At 39.4% G+C, this 24707-nt stretch overlaps 1 protein-coding gene across 1 annotated transcript in view; it reads right to left on the bottom strand.

Annotated features, from left to right (window-relative positions):
* Window positions 1-17832, bottom strand: part of LOC114668277 (uncharacterized) — a 555445-nt gene extending 537613 nt beyond the window's left edge. Inside the window, exons 1-2 of the mRNA XM_051935131.1 lie at window positions 17500-17832; window positions 1343-1502 (exon numbers count right to left, since the gene is read on the bottom strand). Coding sequence (XP_051791091.1) covers window positions 1343-1427 — 85 coding nt within the window. The 5' untranslated portion in view covers window positions 1428-1502; window positions 17500-17832. The remainder of the gene's footprint in view (window positions 1-1342; window positions 1503-17499) is intronic.
* Window positions 17833-24707: the final 6875 nt, after the last annotated feature.

Below are 24707 nucleotides of genomic sequence, written 5' to 3'. Positions count from 1 at the left end.
ATATGAAACAAGTAAGCCTCAAAAACAACTTTCTTTGATCAAGAACTTTTCTTTTCAATACCAATTTTTTTTTTCTCCCTTTTTGAGTGAACCGTTGTATTTTTCTAAAACTTTTAAAATGAAGATACTTGGATCGTGGAATTATTTGCACAGATGGAACAATTCAGGCAATTGGCATGTGCTATGAAGTAAACTAAAGCTTCAGAACATTAGACATTTTGGGCAAATGCAGATACAGCTACATCACAATCATTTTTGCTCAGTATTTTTTTTTTTTTGCTTTTGTTTTTGTACCCACTTGTCCAGAAAGGCCTCACACCTGAGCACAAGGAAGGTAACATGCTGGGCATGTCTGTCCCACTGATAAAGGGGGGCTCTTCAGTCTACTGCTACCTAAACCTTACACATGCACCTGTAGGAATGACCAAGTGTTCATTTAGAGCAGATTAAAGGTATCAGTGGTCTGGCTAGTGCCCTCCTATGCACTTTTTGTGGTTGTCTTGATTGAATTTAAGGGTGCCAGACAACTACTCACAAACTAATACATTTAATGTTAAAACTATTCAAATGATTGTTGCCTTGTGTGGCTTATTGCTGTCTTACAAGCATTTTCTGAGGAGTTTCAATTCAAAGTATTTTTACCCCCTGCTATGTGTTTATTTCACAAACCTGTTGAGTTTATTTCACTTTTACTTTTTTGCTGGTTTTAGAATTCTCCACGTTTTCCAGCACGAACAGAAACTTTCAGGTCACCTCAAATACTCTTGACATTAGTCAGCTGCTGACTGCTCAGAATTAACCACTAACTGCGTTCATTTAATCGGTCTGACTGTTTCTGCAGTCTCCCACTTCCTGTGTGGTCTCTCTGCACCACTCCTGTCTGAGCATTTAATTTTTATTTATTACTTCTCCCCTTTAAACTAAATGGATACAGTATTAATTTAACAAACATGAATAATTCCACAAGTCAATGTTTGCACTAACTAACTACTAAGTCAGCACTCACTGATCAGCTGATATGAGGACCACTTGAGCCCACATATACACTTCCACGTCATATGAACTTTTCTGTAGAGCAGATCAGAAGACAACATCCTTCTAACAAGAAAAAAGCTGTAAAAATTGGAAATCAAAATCAAGTTCTTGTGGCAAATATGAAATCAGAAAGAGCAAATCACAAAACAAGTTTCCAATATAGTGAGTGATATAAGAAAGCAGTCCATCCACAAAAAATCATAATAATAAATAAAATAAATGAAATGTTTTTATGAGGTGTGGCTTTAAAACAGTTTTGAAAGAATTTTTTTTAAATTCAAAAAGAAAATTTCCAGGTTTTTCTCACCAGACAGATCAGCAATTTCTTTATCAGTTCTTCTCCTCCTGGTGAAAAGTTTAACACATTTCTTACTGAAGTCTTCAAAACTCATTTTTAGATCTTCCAAGTTGGATGACAGGTTGTCTTCTTCTCACTAAACTTAAAATGACCTCTCAGAAGGTAGAGTCTGTGGAAACAGCACAGAGTACTTTAAACAGACAGACAGACAAAGAAATAAATAAATAAAAATCAAGTCCTCATTCATTTGGGCACAACCCCCTGAAATGTCCTGTTCTTCCTGCAAGAGTCCACAAACCAGCAGTCTTCTGGACACTTAAAAACGGTCTCCGTACCTTAACTCTAGCAATCAATGTGAACCCCTGAGGGGTTTAACCTCCATTGGACCAAAGCCCCAAAACTAGATCTTGAGACGAGGTACCTTTGGGACATGTGAATTCAATGACTAAGTCCTTAAGGGTGCTCCAAATGTATGTTGGATATTTGGTAACATGCAGGCATGGAGTAATGGTTGTCTTTAAATAAAATGACAATCATAACTCAGCCATCAAGTAATAGGGCTATGCATTGTGGTGTTGCTATACCTCCAGTATCTGTCACATTAGTAGGAGGTGAACAACAGCATCTTTAAAGACAGATTTGTGAGTAACTAAGAGTTGTCAACATCATTAAGTGTTCAGCAACCAACCAATGTAGCCCAGCTAATTAAAGTACAAATTGCTTGTGACATTTGGCTCAGGTCAGAAATCTCCTAGTAGCATTTAAATCATGTTGTCATCTGCTGGTAGTTTATACAAGGATACCACTGAGACATAACCCGAAATAATCACTAAGGGTGGACTCCACAAGAGTCTTGACAATGGATATCGCTTGATGAAGCGGATGAAAGCATACAAGATCGGAATCCTACATTCTTGACACTGCCTGTGTGACGTTTGTACCTTCTAACCATGTCACTTTCTAGATGGTCTTTAACACTAGAATTACCAGAGCCTACAAAAAAACTCGTAGACTAGTCCCACCTTAAAATCGCTTCTCACCTCTCCGTCACCATCTTTTGTCCTGTAAATGTGTGGATAAGCAGCAAACTGCTATCACATCCCCCCACCACCGCACAGTTTTCTCAGCTCAAGTCTGTTTACCTGCATGTCAGTTGCTTAGAGTTGTATAGAGTGAGAAGTCAAGCAAAATGACACCTTTTATAAATACTAAATCGTTATTTGGAATGCTTGCATTTCATGTGTGTTCCGTGTCTACAACGATCTATGTAAACACAACTCTAAGCAACTGACATACAGGTAAACATACTTGAGCTGAGAAAACTCTGGGGTGGGGGGGATGTGATAGCAGTCTGCTTGCTGTTTGCGGCTTATCCACACATTTACAGGACAAAAGACGCTGACGGAGAGGTGAGAAGCGATTTAAGGTGGGACGGATCTACGAGTTTTTTTCGTAGGCTCTGGTAATTCTAGTGTTAACTGTCACTTTGTTATTGGGAGAGTGTGTGTGTGTGTTGTATCTTGACATTCTATCCACTTCAGCTCCTGAACTATAAAGGAGAGACAAGAGTGTCTATCAAAATATAAGTCATTAGGCTCTGTCAAGATGGGATGACTGTTATACAGAAACAGAAATGGCAAAGGTGTGAACGGTCCAAAACGCAGGCCACAATCCTAACTTGACTGCCCATAAGGGGCACACTTCAAGGATGTCTGGGGTCTAGTTAACTGGATGGCTTCACTCCACACAGGGCCACATCTTGAGTATCCAAAAATTATTCTTGGATTTCAAATGCACGAAAAAAATCAGGTGGTTTCAAAAATATTCAAAATGACACAAAAAGGGAGGAGAATTACCAACACCACCTTAGTGGTGTAATAAAAAAAAAAATCTTTAAGAAAAACTTTACTAACAAAATTAATAAAAATAAAATATTAAAAAGACAAATCACAGTAACTAGGTTTCAATACAATAATGCAATAAATGGCATCCAAAACCAGGACAATTTTCAAGAAAATCATGAAAATTGAAAGAAGGGCAATACCCGTACTAACCAATCCCAACAGCCCAGAAGTGCATTTAAATGAAAAGGAACTTCCTTTACCAACCTGCCTTTATAAGATGGGGGCAGATCCTTAGTAGTGAGGTAATAGTGATGGGTCAAAACACAAAGAACATGACAGAACAAGATTACCCACATAGAAATCAAATAATACAGTGATCCCTCGCTATATCGCGCTTCGCCTTTCGTGGCTTCACTCTATCGCGGATTTTATATGTAAGCATATTTAAATATATATCACGGATTTTTTGCTGGTTCGCGGATTTCTGAGGACAATGGGTCTTTTAATTTCTGGTACATGCTTCCTCAGTTGGTTTGCCCAGTTGATTTCATACAAGGGACGCTATTGGCAGATGGCTGAGAAGCTACCCAAATTACTTTTCTCTAGTCTCTCTTGCGCTGACTTTCTCTGATCCTGACGTAGGGGGTGTGAGCAGGGGGGCTGTTCGCACACCTAGACGATACGGACGCTCGTCTAAAAATGCTGAAAGATTATCTTCACGTTGCTACCTTCTGTGTGCAGCTGCTTCCTGAAGCGACATGCTGCACGGTGCTTCGCATACTTAAAAGCTCAAAGGGCACGTATTGATTTTTTGACTTTGTTTTTCTCTGTGTCTCTCTCTCTCCCTGCTCCTGACGGAGGGGGTGTGAGCTGCCGCCTTCAACAGCTTTGTACCGGCGGTGCTTCGCATACTTAAAAGCCAAACAGCCCTATTGATTTGTTTACTTTACTCTGTCTTTCTGACAGACTCTGCTCCTGACGAGCTCTCCTTTGAAGAGGAAGATATGTTTGCATTCTTTTAATTGTGAGACAGAACTGTCATCTCTGTCTTGTCATGGAGCACAGTTTAAACTTTTGAAAAAGAGACAAATGTTTGTTTGCAGTGTTTGAATAACGTTCCTGTCTCTCTACAACCTCCTGTGTTTCTGCGCAAATCTGTGACCCAAGCATGACAATATAAAAATAACCATATAAACATATGGTTTCTACTTCGCGGATTTTCTTATTTCGCGGGTGGCTCTAGAACGCAACCCCCGCGATGGAGGAGGGATTACTGTAGATCAATTAAAACAACAACAACAATAATATTATTAAGTACAGTAATCCCTCGCTATATCGCGCTTCGACTTTCGCGGCTTCACTCTATCGCGGATTTTATATGTAAGCATATCTAAATATATAACGCGGATTTTTCGCTGCTTCGCGGGTTTCTGCGGACAATGGGTCTTTTTACGGTACATGCTTCCTCAGTTTGTTTGCCCAGTTGATTTCATACAAGGGACGCTATTGGCGGATGACTGAGAAGCTATCTAATCAGAGCACACAGTTAAAGTTTCTGTGTGCCGATTGGCTCAGCGACGGAGTGCTGCATTAACCAGGACGTCTCATCTCACTCATTCAGCATTAACGTGCTCCTGCTACTGCTTCAGGAGCCGTGTCCAAGAGCCAACAGAAGATGCAAATGATTGCAGAAAAGGTAAAAGTTTTGGGTATGTTGAAGGAAGGGAACAGCTACACCGCTGCAGGACACCATTACGGCATCAATGAGTCCACGATTCTTTTTATTTAAAAAGGAGGAAAAGCATATAAGATCTACAGCCGCAGTGTCCTTTAACCAGGGCGCAAAACGAGTTGCAAGTGGACGTGATAAGGAAGTAGTCTGGATGGAATCTGCTTTAGGGATTTGGATTGAAGAGTGCTGGAAGGAGAACAACGGTGGTGCTAAACAGTCGCCTGAAGAGGATCCTTTAAAAGAGCTGTAACGCTCTCCTTTGTTGTGCAGTAAAATTAAACTCATCGTTATCGGACAAGTCGTCGTGTCATTGTTGGTGAGTAACCATAATTAATTATCTACATACATTACTTATTAGATGTACACAGTTTAGTGTCACTGTACACACATTTTACTGTATACAATTTTTCTTGCATTGTACATATTTATTGCTGGTGGCCTATCTGTCGTAATGGCTGTAACATATGTGATATCGGAGACGCTCGATATCTTTAAAATAATATTTAGGTTTTACTGTATATAAACTGTGTTTACATACATAATTTCAACGAATCTTACCTAATATCTAAGAGAATACAAAGGGTTTATGCTGTATAATTGTGCCGGAAATGTTTATAATAGTGTGGGAGAGTTTATAAGGGCTTAAAATATATAAAAAGAACCATACGAACATATGGTTTCTACTTCGCGGATTTTCACCTTTCACGGGGGTTCTGGAACGCAACCCCCGCGATGGAGGAGGGATTACTGTAATAGATTATTAGACAAATAATAAAACAATATAAAAAGAAATTTTAATTTTATAATTAAAAAATTAAGACAATAAAAAAATTAAACAAACCAGGAAAGGAACAGTGGCCTAAACATAACAAATGGGCATCCACTTTATGGAAGCAATACATTAAAAATCTGCCAGACAGTGAGAAGTGGGATGCCAGGAGTTGCCCTTAAATTTTTATTGTGACCTTGTGTGACACTTGCTTTCAGACTTTAATTTCCACATATTTCAAATCATCAGTGTCAAAGGGTATGACATTTAATGAACACACAAACCTTTATTAGCGATATTAGGAAAACAAATCTGGAGCTAACAAAGAATTTCAAAACAGAACATGCGACACTCTAAGCCTTGGATGCTCTCAGTTTCCTATACATCAATGATCATGTAAAGAAATGATCAGTAAAGGAGAGACAGACAAGCAAAAAAAAAAAAATTTAAAAAAAAAAAAGTGAAAACCACAGTGAATCTATTTACAGTGATAAAACTGGGGGAGTGTTATTGGTTAGTGTATGGTTAAGATTAGGTTCCGAGAAGGGTCCTCTGTGTCACGTGAAGTAAATGAATTAACAAAATTGTAGAATCTAATTGGCTGTTGAACAGAGCTGGTGGAGGTTGGAGGCTATTTAGTACTTAACATGTCCATGCTGATGTCATAAAATGGAAATATATCCCTGCCCACAGTTTGAATGCTTTGGGATTTGTGCCACTTGTTGCTCACAGAATTTGTTTTCTAAATACTCAGTTTTGAGGAGAGGCTGATGCAACAGGTCATCAAAGCAAAAGATTGCTTTGAAATATTTGAAGTGCATCCGTTTATTACACAAGCAACCCACTCCCGAGATTATTATATCCACGCTTCCTTGTCAACTTTTGCTCAATATGTCTGACACTCTACCTTCTCCTTTTCTTCTCTTAAAGTCGGTAATAGCTGTCACAACTCTTCATCTATCAGCAGTGTCTCACTTCCTCTGCTGTGACAATATTGGTTATTAATGTGTTTTGGTAGCTGATCACACACTTGCTTTGCGGTCCCCAGAGCCTAACTGTGGAGCTCCAGAGCTCTGCTCTTTTGAGGAAGTTGTTACTTTGGATTATATGTCAATTAAGATTATGGTTGGGGGAGGATTATCTCAATCAAGTGAAGCAACCAAACTGACAAAAAAGTGGAATCTAATTGACTGTTGAACAGAGGTGCTGAACAGTGGTGGTGCAGAGGTCTGTAGCTGGAAACATCTAAACCAGTGTTTCCCAACCTCGGTCCTGAGGACCCCCTGTGGCTACAGGTTTTTGCTCCAACCAGATTCCTAATCAGTGACAACACCTGATAGCACTGAGCTCATTTAATTAGCTGCTATTTTTTTTTTTTATTATACATTCAGAAAAGCACAGCAGCATGATTTTCACATTTATAAAGACATTTAGAAATATTTCTGCAGTTGCTAGATTTAAATGCTTAACTCCCTTTTGCTGATTTCATTATATTTTGCCCTTTCTCTGTGCAGTTTTTCCCCTTCGTCGTATCTTATTAATCCATCCATCCATTTTCCAACCCGCTGAATCCGAAGACAGGGTCATGGGGGGTCTGCTGGAGCCAATCCCAGCCAACACAGGGCACAAGGCAGGAACCAATCCCGGGCAGGGTGCCAACCCACCGCAGGACACACACAAACACATCCACACACCAAGCACACACTAGGGCCAATTTAGAATCGCCAATCCACCTAACCTGCATGTCTTTGGAATGTGGGAGGAAACCGGAGCGCCCGGAGGAAACCCACGCAGACACGGGGAGAACATGCAAACTCCACGCAGGGAGGACCCGGGAAGCGAACCCAGGTCCCCAGGTGTCCCAACTGCGAGGCAGCAGCGCTACCCACTGCGCCACCGTGGCGTAGCGCGTTAAGACTTGCCTCTTAGAGCACAACAGCTTTGCCGTCTCACAGACCTGAGTTCGATTCCCCACTGGGGATGAAGTGTTATCTTATTAATGACAATTAAAAATAACGCTAATTACTAGACGCTATAAAGTCACTACAAAGCGGGAAATCATCAGGCCCTGATGGTTACCCCGTAGAGTTTTATAAGAAATTCTCCACTCAGCTAGCTCCACTCTTATTGGCAACATTTACAGAAGCTAAAGACCACCAAATACTACCTCAAACATTTCGACAAGCATTAATCACCGTCTTTCCTAAACAAAATAAGGACTTGTTACAATGTGCATCATATAGACCAATTTCACTCCTGAATAATGATGTTAAGATACTCTCAAAAATCCTAGCTAGAAGGATGGAGAAAGTGCTGCCCTCGGTAATATCACAAGATCAAACTGGATTTATTAAAGGCCGACATCTATCTTCAAATCTCCGACGCTTGTTTAATGTTATATACAGTGGAACCTCTAGATACGAGTTTAATTCGTTCCAGAACTGAGCTTGTATAGCGAATTTCTCGTATCTAGAACAAACTTCCCCATTGAAAATAATGGAAATCCAGTTAATCCGTTCTGCACCCCAAATATATTAACATAAAAATCAATTTTCCTAACAAATAACACTGATAAATTATATATACTGTAGTCTACCTTTAATAAATAACACTGGTAAATAATATAACTGATTATTAAAAGAATCAAAACAGGTGTCCAAAGTGCAGTAGAGCATTCAATAAATCTTTAAATAAATAATCCTTAAAACAGTTGTGAAGTGGAGGTTTAAAATACACAAGAATAACAATCCTTTAACACGAGGTTAAAACGTCAAAAGGATGCCGTCTTTAAAAAACAGATGACAATCGCCGGTGCTTCTTCTCTGTTAGCGTCTCACCTGGGGGCTCTGCAACAGGCGAGACACTGTTAATGCAGCTGACCTTCTCTACACCGTCCGTCCTGCGCTCTCTCTCTCTCTCTCTCTCCCCCCTTTTACTTTTTCTCCCCCTTAACCGGCTCATGCTTCTCTATATATGCGGGGAGGACATGGCAGCTGCAGCCCATCAGCCACAGGAACAATCATGGATGTGGGCAGTTTCCCACCTGTGCACTTAAGTGAGAAACGCAGACACCGCAGATCGCGGCTCGCAACTGCTACCACGCCCCCCTTGCTAAGCCGCGAGCTATACCCACAGCCTGGCTCGTGGCTCGTTACGCGAACCAATGCTCGTATTTAGAGCTGAATTTTTCGCTCATACTTTCCTCGTATTTTGAATTTCTCGTATACAGAGGTGCTCGTATCTCGAGGTTCCACTGTATTCACCAGCAAAATCAAACACCCCAGAGATATTACTATCATTAGACGCAGAAAAGGCATTTGACATGATCGAATGGAATTACCTTTTCACTGCATTGGAGAAATTTGGGTTTGGCCCGAATATTTGTGCTTGGATCAAACTACTGTATACCAGTCCAGAAGCTTCAGTTTGTATTAATAACATTTGCTCAGACTACTTTAAACTAGAACGTGGTACCAGACAAGGATGTCCCTTGTCGCCACTGTTGTTTGCAATCGCTATTGAACCACTGGCGGTTCACTGCCGAAATTCTTATCAGATAAAGGGGATTGTCAGAGAAGGACTGGAACAGAAAATTTCTCTATATGCAGATGATATGGTCTTATATATATCGGACCCAGAAAACACTGTCCCTGTTGTTTTAACAGCACTAACAGAATTTCAAAAGATATCTGGTCTTAGAATTAATCTGAATAAAAGTATACTCTTTCCAGTGAATTCACAAGCATATAATATTAGATTAGACACCCTACCTTTTACCATAGCAGATCAGTTTAAATACCTAGGGGTAAATATCACAAGTAAACATAAAGCTCTTTATCAACAAAATTTTGGCGTCTGTATGGAAAAAATTAAGCAAGACTTGCATAGATGGTCAACTCTTCATCTCACTCTAGCCGGAAGAATTAACATTGTTAAGATGAATATCCTTCCTAAACTTCTCTTTTTATTTCAAAACATTTCAATATATATCAATAAATCGTTTTTTAAACAGTTAGATTCAATAATAACCTCATTCATTTGGAACTCAAAACACCCACGTATCCGAAGAGCGACCCTACAAAGACCTCAGGCAGAAGGTGGCATGGCTTTACCTAATTTTCAGTTTTATTACTGGGCAGCAAACATACAAGCCATAAAAACCTGGACACAAATAAATGAACATACACAGGCTTGGTCCGCAATAGAAGTAAAATCCTGTAGTACTTCTTTATATTCCCTGCTCTGCTCTCCAATAAATGAAAGTTATCGCAAATATACTAATAACCCAATTGTGCTTTACTCACTCAGAATATGGAACCAAATTAGGAAGCATTTTAAGATGGAAAATCTTTTATCAGTGGCACCTCTGCAAGAGAACCACCTCTTTCAACCTTCGCAAGTATATCCAGTTTTTAATACCTGGAAAAGTTTTGGGATTAAAATGCTCAGAGATCTTTATATAGACAACATATTTACATCTTTTGAACAATTACATTCAAAATTTAACCTCCCAGCTACACATTTCTTTTACTATCTTCAAATTAGAAATTTTGTTAAACAGAAATTGCCCGATTTCCCCCACCTTGCACCCTCCACAATGCTGGAAAAAATACTGCTCAATTCCGAGGAAACAAACACTATTTCCGCAATATATAAAATCTTATTAGAGTCCCTACCTTTCAAAGATCCAAGAGGACATTGGGAAGAAGATCTCTTAATCAATATATCAGAAAAGGAGTGGAAGGTAGCAAAGCAGAGAATTCACTCGAGTTCTATATGCGCAAAGCATAGAATTATTCAACTAAAAATTATATATCGAGCTCATCTGTCTCGCTTAAAACTGTCCAAAATGTTTCCAGGCCAGGATCCAACCTGCGAGCGCTGCAACCAAGCTCCTGCCTCACTGGGTCACATGTTCTGGGCCTGCACCAAACTAACATCATTTTGGACAAAAATTTTTAAGTGCCTCTCAGACAGCCTTAGTATCACAATCCCTCCTAACCCATTAACAGCTGTGTTCGGTGTTCTTCCAGACGAACTTGAAGTGGAGAAGGACAAGCAAACGGTGATTGCATTCACTACACTCTTGGCACGCAGACTTATTTTGTTAAATTGGAAGAATCCTAATTCTCCTCTTATAAGTCAGTGGGAAACCGATGTTTTATATTATTTGAAATTGGAAAAAATCAAATTTTCAGTTAGAGGATCTGTACAAAATTTTTTCAAAACATGGCAGGATTTAATCAATATTATTTTAGAATAAGAGAATTAACTTATTGCATTTAACTCCCTTCTCCATCTCTTATTTATATAGATATTTACTTCTCCCCTTCTTTTGTCTAATGTAGCCTTATTAAAAAGCTTAAAGCAATTTTCCTTTAGCTAAGCTCTCCTTCTCAGGGGTGGGGTTTGATTTGTCTTCAAATTTGTTGGGTTATAAATTGATCTGTTTGTATGGAATGATTACAATGAAAATTAATAAAATAAAAATATTAAAAAAAATAAAAATGAGCAGAGCAGAGACGTAGGCAAACAACATAATAATCAAAGGCTGCAACAACTTTAGCATCAGACCCACTAATTAGTAAATAATGGATTAAACAATTAGAACACCTAGAAAAGTAGAATAAAAATCAAGAAAAAAATTTTTTAAAAAGAAAAAAAAAAAAAAAACATTATTCCCATATAACTGCTTGGTAATTTTTTTTTTTTTTTTTAAAAACCAAAAACTTAGTTTTCTAATTTCTATTTTGTTCCCAAAAACAGAACTTGGGAAATAACACATCACATAATTAGCCCATGAGTCCAATTAAAAACAGAAGCTGGTTGGAACAAAAACCTGCAGCGACTGGGGGACCACAGGACTGAGGTTGGGAAATACTGCTCTAAAGCAGGGGTGGGCAGATTCAGTCCTGGAGGGCCGCAGTGGCTGCAGGTTTTTGCTCCAACCCAATTGCTTAATAAGAAGCCCTTATTGCTCAAGTAACACTTCAGCTTCACTTTAGTTGTCTCGCTCGTTAAGATTTTGAACTCTTATTGCTTATTTTAGTCTTAAACAGCTGTATGCTTGGTTTTTAATTGCTCCTAATTAGCAATAACATGCAAATGACAAAAGAGACCAGCATTTCTCCATTTAGCTTGTTTTCATTTACACCTGTGTGTATTTCTCATGCACTATTTGGTTTAATTAAATACTTGGAAGGAAAGTGAAGAGAAAAAAGTGAAGCACTGAGAATAACTCAAATGTTTTAGACTTCAAATCATTTGGATGATATCCTTAGAAAGGAAAATAAATCTAGGATATGAGAATGACTTGACATAGCAGAGTTAAAGCACTAGCAAGCCATGCAATTAAATAATTGACAAGGATTGTTTTTTAATTAAGCAACTGGGTTGGAACAAAAACCTGCAACCACTGCGGCCCTCCAGGACTGAATCTGCCCACCCCTGCTCTAAAGTATAAACAAACCTTTTATTTGGATTGGTTGCATGGGCCATGGAGCTGAAATGGCATTAGATATGGAGGCACGTCCCTGTGTGCAACTGGCATATGCTGGTTTTTCACCTCTCTCTCTGCAAAGGATGCAACGATGAAGATGCAGCCAAGTTTATCCAAAGTGGTGCATTTCAAGGAGAAGCTGGTCACATGGATGCCAGAATGACGAACAAAGGGCTGAATATCAGGCAACGGGTCATCAAAGTGCATGATGGACATGCAAAAATATCTGAAGTATTTAGAAAAATTTCCATGAGCAGATTGCAAAGACCCTGAGCATGTGTGCCTGGATGTGCGATGTTATATTTGTTGCTCAGCCCTTGCACCCGCAGTGGACGGATCAAGCATAAATCAGCCTTTAGGCTTACCACAACTTCACCCTGGGCTTTCTCCTTTCTAAAAGGTAAGCATCTCACTTTGTAACTATTTACATGGGGTAAATAAAACTAGAAATAGTTACACTACCTAAACTCCTGACATGACTCATCACATCCAAACAAAGCAAGCCATCTTTAAATCTCTCCTTTGAGTATCTTGAGACATACCTGCCGTCATCAAAATGTCATCAGGACACTGAATTGACATTAGAATCTTACTCTATTTTTATAAATGGTTTCAGTATATCAAATTCTTTTCAATCAAATGTTATTGTGCAACTTCAGACCCCTAATTCTTATGAGGCGACATTGTGGTGAACAGTGCTGTTGTCTCACAGCCCCCAGGTTCATCTTCCAGCCTGCTCTGTGCCAGTGTGGATCTCCCAAAGATCTGCTGGTTAGACTGACTGCACACTGTCACCTGTTATGTCCTCTCCAGACCTGTAGTGTCACATAGACAGACACATCGGTCTCATCTGCTAATTAATTTGCCTTCCACACTTTTAAAAATAAAGGTACTTGGTTGGTTCTTCAGAGTGATGCCATAGACAAATCATGGTTCGCAAAAGACCCATTCACATGAACTTTCTAAAGAACCAAAAAGGGGTGTGCAATATTTGCAAAAAGTTACATCTCGATATTTTCTGGGACTTTGATGATAATGAAAAGGTTTTGCATCCTTTAAAAATATCTATGTAAAAGTCTCATTGATTTAGGTTGGTCTTGATAATAGGGCATTAATTGCAGCTTACTAATGAGACTAATGGAAACAATAGTTAAGGAAAACAGGTCTTATTTAATTAAAATGGAAGTAAACAACACAAAAACATTAAAATCACCAGTCAAAGTATTACGGAGATCAAACAGTGCAAGTATGAGGAAACCATTACAAAGTGGCCTACGGGATTTACACAAAAAATACACGAAGACCAACAAAACTACTATAATGAAATCATTTTAAAACAGACACCTACCCTTAATATAAACATTTGATTATTTAACACCTAAAAATCAATGTTATTGGCTCGTAATTTATTTTCTTTTTGGAGCCACTGGCCTTTTGAGGTGAATTTTTGTTTGGAGCGCTGCACACAATCCCAGTGTCTTTTAGGATATTCCAGTCTGACCATTTGCTTTAAACAAATGGTTTAATACGCAGACATTTATCATGAGAGCATTTCAGCATAGTGCAAAGCCAGTAATTAACTGAGAAATAACAAATGGACTTAAAAGTAGAGCAGCACAGTGGGGAAGGTGAGAGGCGACAACAACATAGCAAAAGTCCAAAAGAAACACAAACCATTGTCACTGGAGGTTTGATCCATTAAAAAGTACCACATGCAACCAAACTAAGTACACAAAAAGGCAAACAGATTGGCCAACAGGGTCACCACAACCATGAGACTTACAGGTGAGCGCGGGCATCAACTCATTTCTCCAGCTGAAGCACATAGAGAGAAATCAAACTTTACAGAAATCCTGTAAATCAAAGCACACAGAACATTTCCAAAAGCTATATCTTCATGATGTAAAGAAAATTATCCACAAATCAGACATCAAATAACAGATGGGCAATCAAAAAAAAGTTTCAAACATTGAAGTACACTGTGATTTAAATCAATTAAACCAGAGGCGATAGACCCAACCAAGACCTCATCAATCAAAATAAATCCAAATTAAAGACAAAAAGTAGCTATTTGGATCCATGAAAGGTGCTATATAAATAAAATGCAATATTATTATTACTATTACTAGGGGGCTTCGCTCGCCAGCCACTTCACATCTCTGCCGCTCGCATTGTGAAGAGGGGGGCTTGAACGCAATCCAAAGAGACGCGGTCGCTCCTCCAAAACCCCTTCTTAAACGGTGATACAATGGGAAACAAATAGGTTTTTTTTTACCTCCCCTTTGCTCTATCAGCTGCTGGCTTTCTGCTGCTGCCATGCTGCGTGATCTGCATGTCGTGCGGCACTTCAAACATTTAAAAGTCTGTACAGCGGCTGTCCTACTGCCTGTGTTTTATTTACTGCCACGGGCTTGGTTAAATCTTTTGGCACAAAGTCCCATCTCACAAGATGCGAGTTCCTGATATTTTTTAGTTTATAATTTAAAAAGGAAGAAGAATCTGAAAATCTAACATCATCACATTAAAGTTCGATAAATTCTGAAAAGAATGACACCAAACATATATATGAAGGTTTTTAAAATAATCCCAATTTAAAGTATGACAAAAAACATGAAGCACTTCTGTTGCACATTTAGCCTTAGGATTTTATGCAGTATATAGAGAGTAGATTATTATTACTATTATGAATGAAACACACACACACAGTGAGAAAAAGTTGAAAGTAATAAGTGGAAGGTCTATTGCAAATTTCAATGAAAGTGTTATTCACAGACAGGAGCGGTGGCAAGCGTGTGCCACCATTCCCTTCCTGCTGTGTATACTGTGCCTCATCCAGGATTAGCTACCACCTTGTACCCACAGCTTCCAGGATACAGCTTGATAATTGGGGTCAAAAATTGATGGATTACAGTGAAGGAACATTTTGGGCTCATTAAAGTTATGTTCTGGGCAACATACCAATCAATATTAGAACAACACTATTAAGGGATCTGTAATCAACACAGCTGACAACACAAGAAGTCCTTATATTATTTTGCTTGTGCCCATCCATGCTCAATATAAACAACGGTTGCCACAACTACTTTGCATATCCCTCCACAACAATAGCGAGGAATCCGTGCTCCTGCCAGAGTTTTGGTCTTCGGCTTATCTTCAAGTCTTCAATTCTTAAATGTGAACAGTTATTAACAGTTTATTCGGTGCATACTTTGTTACTGATTGAAACTGCATTATGACACTACCATTTCACAACTCCTTTTTCCTTCACTTCAAGGTAAGCCTCCCAATAAAATGAAAAGGCACATACGGCCTAGCTGCGACCAACACAAACTGTCTCACCGGCATACATACTCAAACCAACGCACAGAAGCAGAAACATTGACATCACGCCAGACCAACCAGCACAGGCAAGATACCTTAGAACAACAAAGACAACGTAAGGGAAACCACACAGCGACATTTTCCGAAGATCAGCGGCGACAAGTCTTGTAACTGGACAGGGTACGAAAAACGGAATCATTGACACAACCTTTCTCAAGATATTGATCCGTCTTGAAGACTCAGATAGCATCTTTATAATTTACAAGAATATTTTAAAATCCCTCCCTTTCAAAAACCCTCGAGCTGATTGGGGAAAATATCTGTGTGGTAATCCACCTATCAGTAGAGCGGCCAACTTTCTTTCTCTGGAAATTATGACATTTGGGTCAAAAAATGAGGACTTTTGAGGATGCCTTTCCCTATGATGCCAGAATACACCTTTAAACTGTTATTTTAATAAAAAAAAACCTTTAGTAGCAGCTCATCACTATAATTATGATATGACGGCCACAGTTAGCCACTGGCAAGCTAATAACCCATTAAATATTTAAAATATTTCAAGCCTCTTAAATTAACAGACTTCATTCCTTCCATTCTTATTTGGAAAGCTTAATTTTCGTAAACCTGTACATAATGATACACGTGGTCAATTCAAGCTCTATTGTAGGAATGGAGCTGGATAGTTTGACATCTGTGGCGGAGCGACGGGCGCTCAGCAGGCTCCTGACAATCATGGAGAATCCACTGCATCCACTGAACAGTATCATCTCCAGACAGAAGAGCAGCTTCAGCGACAGACTGCTGTCACTGTCCTGCTCCAAAGACAGATTGAGGAGATCGTTCGTCCCCCAAACTATGCGACTCTTCAGTTCCACCCGAGGGGGTAAACGTTAACATTATTCAAAGTTATTGTCTGTTTTTACCTGCATTTTTATCACTGTTTAAATTTAATATTGTTTTTTTGTATCAGTATGCTGCTGCTGGAGTATGTGAATGTCCCCTTGGGATTAATAAAGTATCTATCTATCTTTATCTACATTCTTTTATATTTTTCCACTGAAGCTATTTTTCTCAGTAAATCTGGGTTCTTGGATCAATATGAATAGAAATCTTTGCATAGCACACTACTGAAATTGAATCTGTCCTGCCCTGTCAAAAACAAGTGGATTTGTTGATCAAGTAGTCTGTGAGCTTGCACTTTCTTTTCGGCATAATGGATATTCCAGAATTTATGTAAATGAAAGAATTATGAAAATATTATATTACTTGAAGTGACTTATTACTTGATAACTAAAAGGATATTGCATTTATAGGACAGAATAAATGTGTGATTTTTTAAAAATTGATTGAAACATTAATTGTTGACTCGTTCATTTACAGTTATAAATCCATTTTGGTACAACGGGTGGGAATATTTTCCATTTAAATATTACAAAACAGTACTTACACGCACTTAAATATGACGGACTGTACTTGGATGTATGAAATGTCTTGTTTAATCATGATGCTGAAAGAATCGAAAATAGGATATCAAATAGAAAACGTGAAATTTTTATTTTGATTTTGAATAAATTCACTTAGCTACCGTGAATTAGGATTACAAATAATTAAGGAAAGGAAGAGATGACGGGAAAAGCCAAGTTGGACAGACCTCGACTATTCTCGTCAATATCTGCGTTGTTTACTACCTGGAATGGAAGTAAAGATTCGAGGGAAAAAAGTGTGCGCACTACTTCTGCAAATACTGATTGATGTACGGCTTTTAGTTTTTACTAATGATAAGGATATGGAGATTTTCAAATTATAGTAGCCAAAAATCCGAACGTTTTCAACATTTCATAAATTCCTCCCGGACAGTCCATGGCGCGTTAAAAATGAGGACTTGTCCGGGAAAATGAGGACGAATGGCAGCCCTACAGACATTACCACTTTAAAGGGAAGAAAAAGTCCTAAGAGTTGGGTAAAGTTGACTTTAGCGGAATAAAAGGTTAAAGCACTTACCTGTTTAAATCGTTGAAGTGCGATCATTTTTTTTTTACTTTGGCTTCTGCAGGTTCACGCAGCGGGACGCTGGCGACGGGTTGGGCGCGCCTCCAGGTCAGTTCAGGTCTTCCGGAGGACGCGGGGCGTTTCTTTTTATCCCCTGCCGTTAGGAAAGAAAAAGGTGCGGAGCGCTTAGTTAAGTTTACGCATGTCTTAGAGTGAAAAGGGGATCCCCAAGCAAAATAACTTGCTTTAGTAGAACGTAACTGGCTCGTCCGATAAGTGCGCGCCTAACTGCGCTCAAGCTGAAGCTCGTGCTCGAGGCCGCTAGCCTTATTTACTTACACGTATTGCAAGGACTGTGGGGAGCACCTGTGCAGAAGGCACCTGCGTCAGTCGCGATTGGTGAAAGGGAGCAGCGCGTCGCAGGATTGGCCGAAGATTTGTCCCTCGACGCTCTTCCGGTCTCTTGAGGATTATCTTTTTGACTCCGCAGTGTGGTGATATATTTAATTCTTTTGTATACCACACAGCGGAGTGTGCTTTATTTTGTAAATATTTTCTTGTATATAAATAGATATCTCTTAGCTGTAGTAGTATTATTTTGGTGAAGATATTTATATAGATTTTGGATCTATGGTGCACTCTGTTTTTCTTGTATATACACTTTTTTTTTCCTTGTAAATATGTTTGTGGATTTTTTTGTGATTTTTCATTATTTGTAGTTTATTCCTGCTTATTTTCTTTTTTTAGGAAAACTACAATTTTGTGTATATACATTCTTATCTTTATTTTTCATTTTTGCGACTGGAAAATTCACTGTATATATTTTTGATTGGGTCATTTTTTTTGTGTGTGTATGCACCTGTAAATAAAACACACTTTTTGTTTTTGAAAAATACCACCTTTTTGTGCCTGTGTCTCCATATCTGATTTCTCTCAAGTCTGATCCCGAACTAGAAGATGCCCACTGTGTAGTCTGGTGTCAGCCTTGCCATTACATGGAGTGTCACAATCTGCCACTTAATATTTCAGAAAAGGGGTGGAAAGTAGCCATGCACAGGATACACTCTAGCACCATATGTGCAAAGCATGCAATCGTTCCACTTAAAATATTTTATCAAGTGCATTTATTTTGTTTAAAACTGTCCAATATGTTTCCAGGGTAAGATTCAACTTGTGAAAGTTGCAATCTAGCACCGGCCTGACTGGGCCACATGTTCTGGATCTGCACCAAATTAACATCATTTTGGACCAAAATTTTTGCATGCCTATCAGACAGCCTTGGTGTCAAAAACCCTCCTAATCCACTAACAGCTGTGTCTGATGTGGCCACAGATGGTCTTAAAGTGGAGAAGGACAAACTAACGAACTGCCTTTACTACTGTACTAGCACGTGGACTTATCTTGCTCAACAGGAACAATCCCACCCTACCACTTTCAAGTCAGCAGGTAACCGATGTTCTATACTACTTGAAATTAGAAACAATCAAATTCTCACTTAGTGGGTGTGTTCAAAACTTTTTAAAATATGGCAGGGACTAACTAATAACATTTTAGAATAAGCTTCCATTTCAGAGAAAATGATGCTCTTCTTTTCCTGTTCCTTTTATACAGTAGCATTGTGTTGTTGGCTCTCCTCTCTTTCTCTTGTGAAGGGGTTTAATTTTGCTTTGCTTTGTTAAGTTTGACTTGATTGTATGGAATGTTATCTGCTTCTAAATAGAAGCGAAGTGAAGGTCATAGACTGGATAGACCAAGTAAGCCAAGGTGAGTAGTTAGGGTTCCCTAGCAATGTCAGGCTGAAGCTTATGTTTGTCATTGAGTTTAACTCCTACATCTCAAAGAACTACTTGTATGTGCAGAGAGATGCTGAGGACATTGAGTTTGAATGGGCTGTGTTCAAGACCTCAGTTGTGGAAGTGGCTGCTAAAAGCTGAGGTCTTAATGCAGTTGGAGCATCTCATGGCAGCAACCTTAGGACTCAACGGTGGACACCAGAAGTTGGCCTTCCGAGCATTGCTTTCTTTGGGATCTACTGACTAGGTTGTGGAAGAAAAAGCTCGACCGAGGGAGAGGTCATGGAGAAAGACTATTGGATGGCCTCAAGGTTGTTCTAGCAAACTGTTTACTGTCCCAGGAGGGGAAGGTATGACCTTACCAGGACTATTTCAAGCAGGGACAGAGAGGTTCTGATCTTTTCTAGAGAAATTGTCAAGCAGTGAAAGGAAAATTTTAAAGTCAAGTCATTTATTTATATAGCACAGGGGTCGGCAACCTTTCAGCGGTGTCATGCCGAACCTTTGTTACAATGTTATTCCGTGTGCCAACATAATTCTACCAATTTTGTTATATATAGTATCAAAATTGGTCTGGTTATAATGGGCTTCAATAGAATACTTTGAAAGTGTTTATTTGATATTTGGACTTCAGTCTTCACACATTATACACTTCACGTCAACATTTTGTCAATATTATTAAACATGAAAAACGTTTCTGTTTTAGGTATGTGTTCAACATTTCTTGCCTCACATTTCCTGTCATCCTAAATTTACACAGATTGTTTTAGACACGGAACACATATGAAATGTATGTATTCCAAATAATGATAAATATTATTTACCCCATACGATTCCAGACACCTAATTTCCAGATAAAGTGACTTCAGAGAATTTTGTGTCCTACACCTATCAGGAAAGGCAAATGAAAGGGTACGGAATTGAAGAATCCATCCGATGGTTGAGCCAAAGATACAAGCGGAGTTGAGTCTAAAGGTAAAGCTATTGGTTTATCATTGGATCTAAATCCCTGTCCTTACCTATGGTAATGAGCTGTGATTAACAAAAGAATGAGATTTTGAGTACAAGTAGCAGAAATTAAGTGAATGGGCTGACATTCCATGACAGGGTGAAAAGCTCAGAAATTCTGGAGAGCCTCAGTGTAGAGCTGCTGCTCCTCCAGGTTGAGAAAAGCCAACTGAGGTGGTTTGGACGTATCATAAAACTGCCCACTGGGTTGCTCCCCACAGAAGGGAATTTGTCATCTGTCATATATCCCATCTTATTTTGCAGAGACACACACACAGAGTTTATTTTGGGGTCAAAGCATAGGGTCAGCTATTTGTACAGCACCCCTGGAGTAATTTCAGGTTAAGGGTCTTGCTCAAGGGTCTAAATGGAGCAGCATTCCTTCTGTAACTGACAAGATTCAAACCGCCAACCTTCGAGTTACCAACCCAGATCCTTTAGCCAGAGACCCATCCTACTGGGCTGAGGATACCAGGAAAATTGGTTAAGAAAATTATGATGAGATTTGATTTCCCTTTAAGTCCAATGTGTGAAATTTGTTCTGTTAACTAGTATGCCCTGTTGGTGTTCCATTGTTGGCCTAACACTAAAATCTTAATCTGGTGCTGTATATCATACAATAAGTTATCTGTGCAGAATGATGACAGTTAGGATATGAATATTTTTAGTAGACAAATCACATCAGACACAGATATGCAATCTGCAAACAAAGTCTCACCATTTTGTGCTGCTGAGAAGTGTCATGCAGAACCGCCATTTTAAGAGCCTTTGATATTCTTGCAAAATGATGGGTGAATATAAAGGAATCACTGGTCTTATACATTTTTTCATATTGCATACTTGTGTATATCTCATTTAATCCACCCCAGACCATTTCAGAATGGAGTTCATTTATTAGCAGTTTTTCTTAATATTTGGAAAGTGGTGATGTTCATCGATCATCTGTATAGCGGAGAAATAAGGACTGTAATGTTTTATAGTGGGGCTGTTTGAGTCTGTGGACAAGGTGACAATGTCATGATTTTGTAAAGGAAGTTATTTTTTGCTGATGTTCTATCATTTTTACTGATGCATTCTGCATATTATTTTTTGTTCTCTGTTATGATTTATTTATTTTTAGTTAAGACACAGATGTCACTGCATACACATTTTGGAGTTGAGATTTCATTGTTGGATTGTCAATTCATACACAATTTTCAACCATGTGTTGTTGCAGCACATTTTGTCATCGAGCAGACAGTTTTTAAGATGGTGATGTTTTATATCGATGTCCAAGTTTATGCTTAAAATTCTAAATTAAGAAACTCTTTGGCAAAATGAAAGTGTCACAGAGAAGGAAAGGAATGCTTGGATTCCAAAAACATTCCAGAGTGAACATTAGAACAGTTGTGATGAGAACAGGTCATTCGGCTCAAAAAGCTTGTCCATCCTATTCACCTAAATTATCTAAACATCAAGTCAATGTTTTAAGGTCCCTAAAGTCCTGCCCTGCACCATACTATATTTAAAGTTATTTCTTGTGCCTATGGTTCTCTGCATGAGGAAAAGCTTTCTAACATTTGCGTGAAATTTGCCCCTAACAAGTTCTAAACATGTGTTTTTGTTTAACTTTTATTGTAAGAAACAGCCCGGATCCACTGTACTAACTCCTTTCATAATTTTAAACACAACAGTTGTGTCTCTTTTTAATCTGCTGAATTTTAGTCTGGTTGGTGTTCCCCATTTTAAAAGGATGACTGGAGGTTGTGCTCTAATTATCAGGGATCACCCTCCTCGGCCTCCCTGGGAAAGCTTATGCCAGGGTACTGGAAAGGTGGCTCCACCCAGTCATCGAACCTCAGATCCTGCAGGAAGAATGAAGATTTCTTCCACACCATGGAACAAATGACCAGCTCTTTACCCTCTTGAGAATCCTAATGGACATTGGATTAAACTAAATTGTCTACATGTGGACTAAGAGAAGGCCTATGACCGTATTACTTGAGGGATTCTGTGGAGGGTGCTGAGAGAATATGGGTATCCAGGGCCCTTAATAAGGACTATTCATTCCCTGTATAATCACATTGAGACCTGTGTCTGCAGATTTGAAAAACAACAGTACCATTTCCAGTAGGCGTGGGACTCCACCAGGGCTGTGTTTTATCTCCTATCCTGTTAGAGATTTTCATGGACAGGATATCAAGACACAGCCAGTGGTTGGAAGGTGTCTAGTTTGATGACCTTAGAAATGCATCTTTGCTTTTTTCTGACCACGTGGTCCTGTTAGTTTCATCAGGCTACAGCATGCATTGGGACAATTTGTGACAGAGTGTGGAGTGTCAGGACTGAGGCTCAGCACCTCCAAATCTGAGACCTTGGTCCTTGGTTGGAAAAAGGTGGAATGTCCTGTCCGAGTAGGAGGTAAGTTACTGCTTCAAGTAAAGGAGTTTAAATATCCCAGAGTCTTGTTCAAGAGTGAGAGAAAAAGGGGAGATGAGTTTGAAATGGCAGGTGTGTGCAGATATGTGGTTGCTATATCGGATTCTCCAGTCAATCTATGTCCCACCTTCACCTATAGTCATGAGGTTTGGGTAATGACTGCAGAGATGAGACTGTGGGTACAAGTGGCCGAAATTAGCTTTTTCCTTAGGGTGGTTTGGCTCTCCTTTAGACATACAGTGAGAAGCACAGACATCTGGAAGAGGCTTGGAGTAGAGCTGGCGACCCAGTGCAGCAATAAGAGCCAATTAAAGTGGTTCAGATATCTGAGTCAAATGCCTACAGGATACATCCCTGCTGAGGTTTTACAGACATGACCAGTTGGGAGTAGACCCTAGTGAAGATCCAGAGCCTTCTGTGAGGAATATATCTTCCAGATGGCATGGGAATGCCTTGGGATCCCACAGTATGAATTGGCAGGTGTTGCTTGGAAAAGGGATGTATGGGCCCCAATGCTAAGACCATTGTCCCCGTGACCCAGTCCCGGATAAGCTGTAGAAAATGAATGAATTTTCACATTTCTATTCCTCATGCAGATCTCTGAAACACACCTTGCCAAATGCTGAGTTCCACAGGTGGATTTCACTCAATCACTTCATAACCAAACACAAGCTTGTGAGAAGAAAAGGCAGGCCTGGGTAGCAGACAGCTGTGTGCCTGATACTGAGGATATGTGGCATTATAAAGACAGCTGCCTTGTATCCCCACAGTCCCTTCAGCCCTGGTTGGCTTAGATTTTTAATGGTTCATCTCACGTGTCAAAAGGGGGAATGCATTCCCTGGTTTTGTTGCACAGGCCTGAAAAACTTGCACTCAGTGTATGATCTGCCAACTCTACCACATTGTAACTCAAACTGTTTATTTCCTCCAGCTTTAGGGCCTTTTGTACATTTACAAGTTGATTTTTCTTGCAATTACTGAAAGTGCAGGGTTTTTAATATGCATTAGTAATAGTTGATTTGTTTTCTAAATGGGTAGAAGTTTTTCCTTGTAGGAACACTAATTAGACAGTTGTTAAAAAGCATTTACTAAAGTGCTTAATACCTCAGTTTGGAATATTGTGGCCACTGGTCAATGATGGGGGGCCCCACATTGTGGATTAAGTTATTCAGGACATTTGGAAAGCATTAAAGATTTGTCAGCGTTGTTCTTATTGCCCTGAACAAATTGGACTAAATGAACTAACAAATGGCACTATCAAAAATAAATTTTCTAGAATGTGTAGAACCCGACTTGAAATGTCCCAATGCTTTACCTTTAGTACTTATGTCTATTAGGATGATGCCATGTTATAAAACAAGAATTTCTCTTCATGAAATTTTAACCGAGTGTCCCATGCAACAACCTGCAGCTGCTGCTTTGACTTGCAAACAAGTGGAAATCCATTGTCAGACTGAGAGCATGTATGCTTACTGTCCAGCCTTAATGATTCATACCTGGTAGCATGGATCGTGGACTATCTTAAAGACAGACCTCAGTATGTGCGTCTCGGGAACTGCAGGTCTGACATAGTGGTCAGCAACACAGGAGTGCCGCAGGGGACTGTACTTTCTCCAGTCCTGTTCAGCCTATATACATCGGACTTCCAATACAACTCGGAGTCCTGCCACATGCAAAAGTTCGCTGACGACACTGCTATCGTGGGCTGCATCAGGAGTGGGCAGGAGGAGGAGTATAGGGACCTAATCAGGGACTTTGTTAAATGGTGCGACTTAAACCACCTACACCTGAACACCAGCAAAACCAAGGAGCTGGTGGTGGATTTTAGGAGGCCCAGGCCCCTTCTGGACCCCGTGATCATCAGAGGTGACTGTGTGCAGATGGTGCAGACCTATAAATACCTGGGAGTGCAGCTGGATGATAAATTGGACTGGACTGCCAATACTGATGCTCTGTGTAAGAAAGGACAGAACCGACTATACTTCCTTTGAAGGCTGGCGT

Source organism: Erpetoichthys calabaricus, chromosome 1 (genome assembly GCF_900747795.2).
Source record: "Erpetoichthys calabaricus chromosome 1, fErpCal1.3, whole genome shotgun sequence".
In the NCBI taxonomy this organism is placed as follows: Eukaryota; Metazoa; Chordata; class Cladistia; order Polypteriformes; family Polypteridae; genus Erpetoichthys; species Erpetoichthys calabaricus.
This window is presented reverse-complemented; position numbering and strand designations above follow the sequence as displayed.